This window comes from Narcine bancroftii, chromosome 6 (assembly GCF_036971445.1).
Source record: "Narcine bancroftii isolate sNarBan1 chromosome 6, sNarBan1.hap1, whole genome shotgun sequence".
NCBI classification, from domain to species: Eukaryota; Metazoa; Chordata; class Chondrichthyes; order Torpediniformes; family Narcinidae; genus Narcine; species Narcine bancroftii.
The window spans coordinates 27,434,589-27,447,215 of record NC_091474.1 but is presented as its reverse complement, the minus strand read 5'-3'; the positions used below and the strand labels follow the sequence as shown (position 1 = coordinate 27,447,215).

General features: G+C 53.6%; 1 protein-coding gene across 4 annotated transcripts in view; it reads left to right on the top strand.

The window, feature by feature from the left end:
- The window catches only part of LOC138735872 (double-strand-break repair protein rad21 homolog), an 84,778-nt gene that overhangs the window by 53,249 nt on the left and 18,902 nt on the right, over positions 1 to 12,627 (top strand). For all 4 annotated transcript variants that reach the window (XM_069884416.1, XM_069884414.1, XM_069884413.1 and 1 more), the window contains exons 12-13: positions 4,656 to 4,766; positions 11,420 to 11,500. In XM_069884416.1, the coding sequence (XP_069740517.1) occupies positions 4,656 to 4,766; positions 11,420 to 11,500 (192 nt within the window). The remainder of the gene's footprint in view (positions 1 to 4,655; positions 4,767 to 11,419; positions 11,501 to 12,627) is intronic.

The following is a 12,627-nucleotide window of genomic DNA, read 5'->3' as shown; positions in this document are numbered from 1 at the left end:
GGCCTTATCTTTATGCATGACTACGTAGCATGTAGAAAATAACCTATTTCAGTCCCACATCCAAAACTCATCTCTGAAATTTCTGCTTTTGATCTATTTATCTTCTGTTGGGTAAGGTATCATTGGTGCTGAAAATTATACTGAACAAGTCCATATCATGCATTTATAATTGATGTCATACTGTCCATACACCAATCTGACCAGCTTCTTTCTGAGATTACTACACCCAAGTCCAACTCCCATCTTTCCCTTGACCTCTATAAACCTGGTTTTGCACATAAAATGCATAATACATTTTTGTTACAAATTTGGGTGTATTCCCCATCCATCATTTTACTAGTTTCAGGTGGGGTCAGCATTGTTCCCCATCTTTCTCTTAGGAACAACCTTAGCTGGAGAAATCAATAGAAGGTCCTACTGGCCACTCTGTATTTCTGTTTTAGTTGTTCAAAGGACCTGCAAGTTCCTTTTGTGTAACAGTCTTTAATATATGCCTTTGTCATATCATGTATTCAATATTCTATTGCCTATATTAATAGGCAATAACACATTTTTACGCAGTGTAGTCTTTATTGATATTCCTACTTTTTTCCTATACATTCATTAATTTCCTGCCACATTCTGATCATATGTATTAGTATAAGATTATCTGTTTTAGTGATTTGACAATCCATTTATAGATAAAATCCTTTGCTTTCCCCTCCCTATTGAGTACATTCCCATTTGAATTGGGGGGTGGGGGGGGGGGGGGGCTGTCTTCCATAAAGAAGGCTGCGAGAAATCTAGCTTGTGCAGCTAAGTACTATTTTTTTAAATCCGGAAGTCCAAGTCCTCCCAGCCCATAGTCCGTGTCTAGTTTTCCAATGCAGTTCTTGGTACCTTGTTATTCCATAGGAACTGTCCAATATGATTTTTTAATAATTATGGAAATTTTTAGGTAACCAAATAGGCAGTGATTGAAAAAGGTATTGTCGTCTTGGCATTACTTTCACTTTGACACAATTAACCCTTCCCACTAAAGTAATTGGCAGATCTCTCCATTTCTGGAGGTGTTTTTCTATCTTCCCCAAAGACAGAACATAGTTTATACAGAATTTATAAATTATTGTTAGTTGCTATTCTAAGTTATTTTATTTTATCTGTCTTCCATTTAAATTTACTTCCTTTTTGATACCTTTTGCATTCTAAATGTGCCAATGTCATTATCTTGCTTTTGTCCCTATTTATTTTAAAGCCAGATACTCTTCCATATTTTTCTAATGTTTCCTTAATTTTTCCAAAGGTTTAACTGGGTCTGATAGGTACAATAGCATGTCATCGGCAAATAGACTAATTTTGTGTTCTTGTTCACTTGCCAACCATAATCAATTCTGGTCACCTCATTATAGGAAGGATGTGGAAGCCATGGAAAGGGTGCAGAGGAGATTTACCAGGATTTTGCCTGGATTGCAAAACAAGTCTTATGAGGCAAAATTAGCAGAGCTGGGACTTTTTTCTTTGGAGTAGAAGGATGAGAAGAAACTTGATAGAGCTCTACAAGATTATGAGGCATAGATGGGACGGACTGCCAACATCTGTTTCCTAGGGCAAGATCAGCAAACCCCAGAAGACACATGTACACAGTTAGTTGAGGGGAGACATCAGGGGTAAGTTTTGTACACAGAGTTGTAGGTGCCTGGAATGCCTTGCTGGGGATGGTGATGGAAACTGAAACATTGGGGGGGGGGGGGGGAATTTAAGAGACTCCGAGACACATGGATGAAAGAAAAATTGAGGGTTATGGGGTAGGGAGGGTTTAGCATTTTTAAGGATGGGATGTATGAGTTAGCACAACACTGAGGGCTGAAAGGCCTGTATTGCCTTGTATTCTATTATACACCTTGGCAGAAGTCGCACAGAAACACCAAAAACATTATTTGTACTGTATTAATGGAGAACAAACATGCACATTGTCCATGGAAATTCACCTATATTAAACCATATTAAGTATTTTTGGTATGTTTTTGAAATAATTGCATAAATTCTTATAAATTAATACATAGTTTTGCTTCCAGTAAGTGAACCCTTACCTTTGAATTTTTCTTCCTCAAGAAATATCATTACAAGCATTATAATTTCCAACTCATGTCATCTTCAAAAATCATGAATAAAAAAGGCAGGATGTATTCTTAAATTGAATTGTAAGATTTTTAGTGAATTTTGGACTTTACTTAATATTTATGCTCCAAATGCAGATGATGAAGTATTTATTTCGGATGCATTTTTATGTTTGGGTCAGGCTAATGATAATATTTTAGTTGGTGGTGATTTTAATTGTGATTTGGAACCTTTATTAGATAAATCTCTGAAGAAAGTAAAAAAAATCCAAGATGGCAATTCAGGTCCAAGCGTTGATGAAAGATCTTAATTTAGTAGATATTTGGAGACGTCTTAATCCGACAGAGAAAGATTTTTCCTTTTATTCATCTAGACCTGAATCGTTTTCAAGGATTGACTTCTTTTTAGTATCGGCACATTTACAAGGGAAAATACAACAAGCGGAATATAAAAGTAGGGCGATTTCAGATAATTTTCTGTTATATTTTACATATGAGACTTCTGAGAAAATTCAAATAGCTTATCGTTGGAGATTTAATACAATGTTGTTAAAAAAATATAGAATTATTGATTTTTTTTGAAAAACAAATTAATTTTTTTGAAAGAAAATTCTAATTCTGTTCAAAGTAAGTTTGTATTATGGGTTCTATGAAAGCCTATTTGAGAGGACAAATAATTAGTTATACTTCTAAAATAAAAAAAGAATCGATTAAATTAGAGTCTTTGAATTAGAGAAACAGATTGATGAGCTAGAAAAGGAATTTGAGAAAGATGCTACAGAAGATCAGAAAATAGAATTATCTAGGCTGAAATTGAAATATAATACTTTGCAATCTTATCAATTTGCGTGTGATTAATAGGACTAAACAATGGTATTATGAATGGGGAGAGAAAGCACGTAAGGTATTGGCGTGGCAATTAAAGAAAGAACAGATATCGAGGAATTCTCTTAAAAATCATGAACAAGTGGTTCTGTACTCAGCCCTGAATGTGATGAAATGTTTTTTCTTCATTTTCAATTTCTCTTTTCTTGAGATGTCGTTCGCATTCATAATTGCCCATCCCTGTGTGATGTGAGAAAGGAATTGTGAAAGTGTTTTCGGACTGGAATATTTATCAATGTTTAGTTTTTATAGAGCAAAATAATCAAACCATTGGAGGAATGCAGTGGATCAAGTGACGTCTGTGGAGGGAAAGTAAATTATGACAATTCATGTCATTACACAGATACTGCTCAACCTGCTGAGTTCCTCCAGAATTTTGTTTCTTTACTTTAGAGCATCTAATGTCTCTTGTGTCTGCAATTGTTATAGATTTCCAAAGAATATGATCATGCTTGAGTTCTGACAGAATTTGCTAAATGGTTACCAGCTGAAGCCTATCTTCAGTTAAATTTGGGACTTTTTTTAGGATGATATTTGATGAACCCACATTAACATTTGTAAAATAAGAGAAAATTTTCATTAAGCGAATTTATGGTTCATTACCAACTACATTACAACTCCGATTATCGGAAATGATCAGATAAACGGTTTTATTCAGAGAACTGGTCATTTATAAAAAAACAGTCCAGTAGCAACAGTAAATCACTTGCATTAATGTTTAAACAACAAGGGAAGGCTTTTTAAGCATTAAAATAATGTTTAATTCTTATCAAAGAAATGCTGACTGCCGCCCATCACCAAAACAAACCCAGTGTGGCCGCCAATCACCGAGACCACCCAACCGCTGCTGCGATCTCCGACATAAACCCACCATTGCTGCTGATGCCCGGGGAGGCATTTCAGGCTGGTGGAATACTCCTAGTGAGTCGCGGTCTCCTGTCTCCCTGGTCATTGGAGCTCCTGACGCTGGAGTTACAACTGTGAATCCTCCCCTAGGTGCGTGCAGTAGGCCAAGGGGAAGATTCAGAGTCAGTGTCGGCATCCGGTGTGCTGGAGGGAAGAGGATAGGAGGGGTGGGGAGGTAACGCCACTGAGCTCGAGGATACGCTCCTGCACAGAAGGCTGCTCTCCTTTATGATGCTAGGACAAGGGACTTTTCCAACCACTTGCGGCTGGGAGACAGTAGCATGCAGTTTGAGAGGGAGTTGGAGAGAAAAGTCATTAGGGGAAGGTAAAGAAGAAATGGAAAGAGAGGGGGGAGAGAGTTAACTGAAATGAGGATAATCATCATTCTAATTTCACATTAGGTGAATTATTTTTCAACCTGTGAGATCAATTTGGCTCTAAACAAAATTCAGATAAATGTGGATTTCTGATTTGTTTCTGATATCCTCATTTATGCAAAAAAAATTTAAAATTGGATAAATGAGGATTTTGGAGAATCTGATTTCAGATAATTGGAGTTGATTACTGTACAAAATACCTGGTTACTTCATGGGGCAAATGGAGATGTATATACAAACCTCCACACACCCTGTCCCAGTCCGACCCCTACTATTGTTCGTACTTTAATGAAATCCTCAGTGGAGCATTTACAAGTACAGTTTTGTAATGTACGTAACACATATTAATGGATTTTTTAATAAAATGTAATGGATTTTTTTGTTATTTAAGGAAAAATCTGACAGTGACTTAATGCAAGTAGATCTTCCTCTTGAGGAGTCATTAATTGATCACCTTTCTGCTGGAGAAGAGAGAGAAAGTGCACAAAATGAAATTATACAGGTGAGGTAAATGGAAATACTTCAACCAGAGGTAAAGGACCATGGTTTAACAAGACCTGTGTTAGGTGTCCGCCTACCTGCAAGAGATCCTGACTCTTACCAGAGCTGCGGCCACCCTCAGACCAGAGCTTCCCATACTGCCTCCATCCATGTGTCTCCCAACGTAGAATCCCACATTAGTCCTGATCACGCTGCTGGATCCCACTTACTCATCCCTCTCACTACTCCTTACCCTTCCCTACCCCTTCCGCCGCCCCCCCTCTGACCTCCCCCCGCCCCCCCTCTGACCTCCACCGCCCCCCCTCTGACCTCCCCCGCCCCCCCTCTGACCTCCCCCGCCCCCCCTCTGACCTCCCCCGCCCCCCCTCTGACCTCCCCCGCCCCCCCTCTGACCTCCCCCGCCCCCCCTCTGACCTCCCCCGCCCCCCCTCTGACCTCCCCCGCCCCCCCTCTGACCTCCCCCGCCCCCCCTCTGACCTCCCCCGCCCCCCCTCTGACCTCCCCCGCCCCCCCTCTGACCTCCCCGCCCCCCCTCTGACCTCCCCCGCCCCCCCTCTGACCTCCCCCGCCCCCCCCTCTGACCTCCCCCGCCCCCCTCTGACCTCCCCCGCCCCCCCTCTGACCTCCCCCCGCCCCCCTCTGACCTCCCCCCGCCCCCCTCTGACCTCCCCCCGCCCCCCTCTGACCTCCCCCCGCCCCCCTCTGACCTCCCCCCGCCCCCCTCTGACCTCCCCCGCCCCCCTCTGACCTCCCCCGCCCCCCTCTGACCTCCCCCCGCCCCCCTCTGACCTCCCCCCGCCCCCCTCTGACCTCCCCCCGCCCCCCTCTGACCTCCCCCCGCCCCCCTCTGACCTCCCCCCGCCCCCCTCTGACCTCCCCCCGCCCCCCTCTGACCTCCCCCCGCCCCCCTCTGACCTCCCCCGCCCCCCTCTGACCTCCCCCGCCCCCCCTCTGACCTCCCCCGCCCCCCCTCTGACCTCCCCCGCCCCCCCTCTGACCTCCCCCGCCCCCCCCTCTGACCTCCCCCGCCCCCCCCTCTGACCTCCCCCGCCCCCCCTCTGACCTCCCCCGCCCCCCCTCTGACCTCCCCCGCCCCCCCTCTGACCTCCCCCGCCCCCCTCTGACCTCCCCCGCCCCCCTCTGACCTCCCCCGCCCCCTCTCTGACCTCCCCCGCCCCCTCTCTGACCTCCCCCGCCCCCCCTCTGACCTCCCCCGCCCCCCCTCTGACCTCCCCCGCCCCCCCTCTGACCTCCCCCGCCCCCCCTCTGACCTCCCCCGCCCCCCCTCTGACCTCTCCCCCGCCCCCCCTCTGACCTCCCCCGCCCCCCCTCTGACCTCCCCCCCGCCCCCCCTCTGACCTCCCCGCCCCCCCTCTGACCTCCCCCGCCCCCCCTCTGACCTCCCCCCGCCCCCCCTCTGACCTCCCCCGCCCCCCCTCTGACCTCCCCCGCCCCCCCTCTGACCTCCCCCGCCCCCCCCTCTGACCTCCCCCGCCCCCCCTCTGACCTCCCCCGCCCCCCCTCTGACCTCCCCGCCCCCCCCTGACCTCCCCCCGCCCCCCCTCTGACCTCCCCCGCCCCCCCTCTGACCTCCCCCCGCCCCCCCTCTGACCTCCCCCCGCCCCCCCTCTGACCTCCCCCGCCCCCCCTCTGACCTCCCACGCCCCCCCTCTGACCTCCCCCGACCCCCCCTCTGACCTCCCCCGCCCCCCCTCTGACCTCCCCCGCCCCCCCTGACCTCCCCCGCCCCCCCCTGACCTCCCCGCCCCCCCCCTGACCTCCCCCGCCCCCCCCTCTGACCTCCCCCGCCCCCCCTCTGACCTCCCCCGCCCCCCCTCTGACCTCCCCCGCCCCCCCCTCTGACCTCCCCGCCCCCCTCTGACCTCCCCCCGCCCCCCCTCTGACCTCCCCCGCCCCCCCTCTGACCTCCCCCGCCCCCCCTCTGACCTCCCCCGCCCCCCTCTGACCTCCCCCCGCCCCCCCTCTGACCTCCCCCGCCCCCCCCTCTGACCTCCCCCCCCGCTCCCCCTTCTGACCTCCCCCGCCCCCCCTCTGACCTCCCCCCGCCCCCCTCTGACCTTCCCCCGCCCCCCTCTGACCTCCCCCCGCCCCCTCTGACCTCCCCCCGCCCCCCTCTGACCTCCCCCCGCCCCCCTCTGACCTCCCCCCGCCCCCCTCTGACCTCCCCCCGCCCCCCTCTGACCTCCCCCCGCCCCCCTCTGACCTCCCCCCGCCCCCCTCTGACCTCCCCCCGCCCCCCTCTGACCTCCCCCCGCCCCCTCTGACCTCCCCCCGCCCCCCTCTGACCTCCCCCCGCCCCCTCTGACCTCCCCCCGCCCCCTCTGACCTCCCCCCGCCCCCCTCTGACCTCCCCCGCCCCCTCTGACCTCCCCCCGCCCCCCTCTGACCTCCCCCCGCCCCCCTCTGACCTCCCCCCGCCCCCCTCTGACCTCCCCCGCCCCCCTCTGACCTCCCCCCGCCCCCCTCTGACCTCCCCCCGCCCCCCTCTGACCTCCCCCCGCCCCCCTCTGACCTCCCCCCGCCCCCATCTGACCTCCCCCCGCCCCCTCTGACCTCCCCCCGCCCCCCTCTGACCTCCCCCCGCCCCCCTCTGACCTCCCCCCGCCCCCCTCTGACCTCCCCCCGCCCCCTCTGACCTCCCCCCGCCCCCTCTGACCTCCCCCCGCCCCCCTCTGACCTCCCCCGCCCCCCTCTGACCTCCCCCCGCCCCCTCTGACCTCCCCCGCCCCCTCTGACCTCCCCCCGCCCCCCTCTGACCTCCCCCCGCCCCCCTCTGACCTCCCCCCGCCCCCCTCTGACCTCCCCCGCCCCCCTCTGACCTCCCCCGCCCCCCTCTGACCTCCCCCCGCCCCCCTCTGACCTCCCCCCGCCCCCCTCTGACCTCCCCCCGCCCCCTCTGACCTCCCCCCGCCCCCCTCTGAACTCCCCCCGCCCCCCTCTGACCTCCCCCCGCCCCCTCTGACCTCCCCCGCCCCCCTCTGACTCCCCCGCCCCCCTCTGACCTCCCCCGCCCCCCTCTGACCTCCCCCCGCCCCCCTCTGACCTCCCCCCGCCCCCCTCTGACCTCCCCCCGCCCCCCTCTGACCCTCCCCCGCCCCCCTCTGACCTCCCCCGCCCCCCTCTGACCTCCCCCCGCCCCCCTCTGACCTCCCCCCGCCCCCCTCTGACCTCCCCCCGCCCCCTCTGACCTCCCCCCGCCCCCCTCTGACCTCCCCCCGCCCCCCTCTGACCTCCCCCCGCCCCCTCTGACCTCCCCCCGCCCCCTCTGACCTCCCCCGCCCCCCTCTGACCTCCCCCGCCCCCCTCTGACCTCCCCCGCCCCCCTCTGACCTCCCCCGCCCCCCTCTGACCTCCCCCGCCACCCCTCTGACCTCCCCCGCCCCCCTCTGACCTCCCCGCCCCCCTCTGACCTCCCCCGCCCCCTCTGACCTCCCCGCCCCCCTCTGACCTCCCCCGCCCCCCTCTGACCTCCCCGCCCCTCCTCGACCTCCCCCGCCCCCCTCTGACCTCCCCCCGCCCCCCTCTGACCTCCCCCCGCCCCCCTCTGACCTCCCCCCGCCCCCCTCTGACCTCCCCCGCCCCCCTCTGACCTCCCCCCGCCCCCCTCTGACCTCCCCCCGCCCCCCTCTGACCTCCCCCGCCCCCCTCTGACCTCCCCCCGCCCCCCTCTGACCTCCCCCGCCCCCCTCTACCTCCCCCGCCCCCTCTGACCTCCCCCGCCCCCCTCTGACCTCCCCCCGCCCCCCTGACCTCCCCCGCCCCCCTGACCTCCCCCGCCCCCCTCTGACCTCCCCCGCCCCCCTCTGACCTCCCCCGCCCCCCTCTGACCTCCCCCGCCCCCCTCTGACCTCCCCCGCCCCCCTCTGACCTCCCCCGCCCCCCTCTGTCCTCCCCCGCCCCCTCTGACCTCCCCCGCCCCCCCTCTGACCTCCCCCGCCCCCCTCTGACCTCCCCCGCCCCCCCTCTGACCTCCCCCGCCCCCCTCTGACCTCCCCCCGCCCCCCTCTGACCTCCCCGCCCCCCTCTGACCTCCCCCGCCCCCCTCTGACCTCCCCCGCCCCCCCTCTGACCTCCCCCGCCCCCCTCTGACCCCCGCCCCCCTCTGACCTCCCCCGCCCCCCTCTGACCTCCCCGCCCCCTTCTGACCTCCCCCGCCCCCTCTGACCTCCCCCGCCCCCCTCTGACCTCCCCCGCCCCCCTCTGACCTCCCCCGCCCCCCCTCTGACCTCCCCCCGCCCCCCTCTGACCTCCCCCGCCCCCCTCTGACCCCCGCCCCCCTCTGACCCCCGCCCCCCTCTGACCCCCCCCGCCCCCCTCTGACCTCCCCCGCCCCCCTCTGACCTCCCCCGCCCCCTCTGACCTCCCCCGCCCCCCTCTGACCTCCCCCCCGCCCCCCTCTGACCTCCCCCGCCCCCCTCTGACCTCCCCCCGCCCCCCTCTGACCTCCCCCCGCCCCCCTCTGACCTCCCCCCGCCCCCCTCTGACCTCCCCCGCCCCCCTCTGACCTCCCCCCGCCCCCCTCTGACCTCCCCCCGCCCCCCTCTGACCTCCCCCCGCCCCCTCTGACCTCCCCCCGCCCAACAGGATCCCACTACCAGACATATGTTTCCCTTCTCCTCCCCTTTCTGCCTTCTATAGGGACCACTCCCTCCGTGACTCCCTCATGCACTCATCCCTTCTACCAATCTCACAACACCCCCTCCAGCATTTTCCCCTGTTGCCACAGGAGTTGCAATGCTTGTGCCCACACCTCCCCTCTCACCAGGGTCTGGGGCCCCAAACAGGCCTTTCAAGTGAAGCAACATTTCATTTATGTATCTGCAGGACTGATTTACTGGATGTTGTGCTCCCTTTGTGGCCTTCTCTACGTGGAGAGATTGGGCGCAGATTGGGAGATCGAGCACCTTCGCTCCATCCAAACAGTGACACCCAATAGCCAACTATTTCCATTCAGTGTCACACTCCTATACTCACATCTGTCCATGGCCTCATGTACTATCCCACCAAGACCAGCTGCAAATTGAAGGAACAATGCTTGATTTTCTATCTGGGCACTTTTCAATCAGATGGCATTAACATTGATTTTTCTGGCTTCTGCTCACCTGCTCTCCTTTCCCCCTCTCCTCCCCTCCCCCCCATTCCAGTTCTCCTCCCTCCCTTCACCTAGCTTCCTTCTTGATCGCTGCTCTCCCCTCCCTCCCTTCTCCATCTATCACCATCCTGCCTTTGCAACCACACCTTCCCCCCCACCCTTACTCTTTGCTTGGATACCTGCAGACAATTTTCCATACCTTGATGAAGAGCTCAAGCCCGAAACATTGGTTATATATTTTTACTTTGCTATATAAAGGACGCTCTTTGATCTGCTGAGTTTCTCCAGCATTGTGTTTTTACTTCAACCACGATGTTTACAGATTTTCGTGTTTTACTTGTAGCCACATTTGTCATTGACAAACTGCAATACAGAGAGAATAAAAGTTCAATAAAGTGCACAGTTAAGAGTCCTTAAATTCAAGATTCAATTTATTGTCATAATAATAAAAAATTGTCCTATTACATAAAATTTCCTTTTGCTTGCTGCAAGGCAGATAAATTCGCCACTGGCAGAAATTGCCTAAGCACCTCTTACATTTCTTAGTCAGAGAAAGAGAAGCAAAAGGGAGTCCCTCCAGAGTCACTGAGTGTCCGTGGATTCACCTCCAGCACTTCCACAGCCTCCGTTGCCACTCAGAGTCCAGTCCAAACCACTGACCACCTGAGCTCTAGATCTGAACCTCCGACACAGTCAGGGACCCTTTGACGCCCTTAGCACCTCCTCACATCCTGGTTCCGATATCTGGTACCCCTCCAGCCAGTTTGATCAAGTCTCCAGCAGTCCGCAGCCCAGTTTGTTGTTGACAAATCTGATGGTGGAGGGGTAGCAGGTGTTCCTGAACCTGGTGATGCGAGTCTTGTGGCACCTATACCTCTTGATGGCAGCAGCGAGAACAGAGTGTATGCTGGGTGTGTGAGTTCTTGATGATTGCTGCTGCTCTCCGAGATGGCAGCTTTCCCTGTAGCTGTTTTCAACGACTACTCCCTCCTGGCTATAGTGTATATAATGACGTACAGGTATACCCTGCTTTATAGGGTTCAAGCCTGAAACGCCGGTTATGTATCTTTAACTTTGAGGGCTCAAGCCCGATATATCGGTTATGTATTTTTACCTTTAAGGGCTCAAGTCCAAAACGTCGGTTATATATTTTTACTTTGCGACATAAACAACACTTTGACCTGCTGAATTTCTTCAGCATTGCGTTTTAACTACAACCACAGGGTCTACAAATTTTTTGTGTTTTACTTCCCCTCCTAACTATACCAATATACTGCTCTTCTGGTGCATTTGTTCCCCCCCCCTCCCCGTGTAACAAAATATGCTTGATATCTTGATGGTTTGAAAAGTATAACTTAGTGAGGCTAATTTATGAGATCAGCTCTTGATGTTGGTGAAGACAACTTTGTCGATTCTCTTTTAAAATTTAAAATTGACAGATAACGCCCACTAATATTAGCTAGCAAATTACTTGTTTTTGTCTTACTGAATTGCGATTTAGGAGTTAAAATGTTAACTATTTCTTTGATTTATTGCACAGAAAGCAAGATGGAGCAAGAGAATGGAATTTAGAAGAGACATATAGCAACCAAAGAACACAGCACCTTTGGCACAGCCTACAGGTATACATTTTTAACTTTCTGTTTTTACAGGTAAAGTCAGCTATTACAAACTGCATATAATGACGTACAGGTATACCCTGCTTTATGAAACCAGAGCATCCTATGAAACCTTAAGCTGAAATGGCGTAAAGCGAAGAAGCGATTACCATTGATTTCCATGGGAACATTTTTTGAGCATTCTCAGACCCAAAAAATAACCAAATCATTCCAAATAACACACAAAACCTAAAATAACACTAACATATAGTAAAAGCAGGAATAATGCAATAAATACATAGCCTATATAAAATATAAATAATGTATATGCAGTGTAATTTCATTTACTAGAATCAGGAAGATAGTGAGTTTTGATAGCCCCACCAGCTGCCCTATGACCACCCTTCCGGCTGTGTGCTGACCGCCCCACAGGCTGCCCTGTGAACGTCCTGCTGGCCATCCTATGACTGCCCCGCCAGCTGAAATGGCCTGTTACCATGCTGTATGTCCAAATCTTTTTAAAGATTAAAATTCCACCAGCCGCTTTTTTGTAAAAGCAAAAAACTTTTGTAAAAGCGAATACAGCTTTCTTTGTTAAAGCAAATTTTTGTAATTCAAGTATTCGTAAAACAAGGTATACCTGTAATTCTGTTTGTGACAAGTGCTTTGTGACATTAACTATGGTGAGAGATGAAGGAAAGGGTGTGAGAAATATCCTATTTGTGCAAAATGTGAAATAATCTCATGTAAGGAGGGGAACAAAGACCCCAATGTAAAATAAATCACAAGGCTAATTTATGTTTAAGCAGCAAGTTGTAAATGCCTGTAGTGTTGCATGTAAAGTCAGGACAGTGACTTTTTTGGAGCTACTTGTATTGAGAAGGGTTGAGGGTGTCATGTGACAGCACTTTTTACTATCTAGTCAGAGGACACACCAGCTTCTGCCTGTACTTGGCCTTGAGCCATTGGCGGTTGTAATTGGATTAACCCTCCTGGCACCGAGCCATTGGTTCCTGCTATCGATCTGGGCTGGAACCACCAGCACTATAAAGGTGACATGTGTTCTTTGTTCTCTCTCTTTGCCAACTTGGGACTACCCTGCTTCACTCCAGGCCTAGAAATGTGAAGGGTGCTGGAGAAACTTGCTAAGA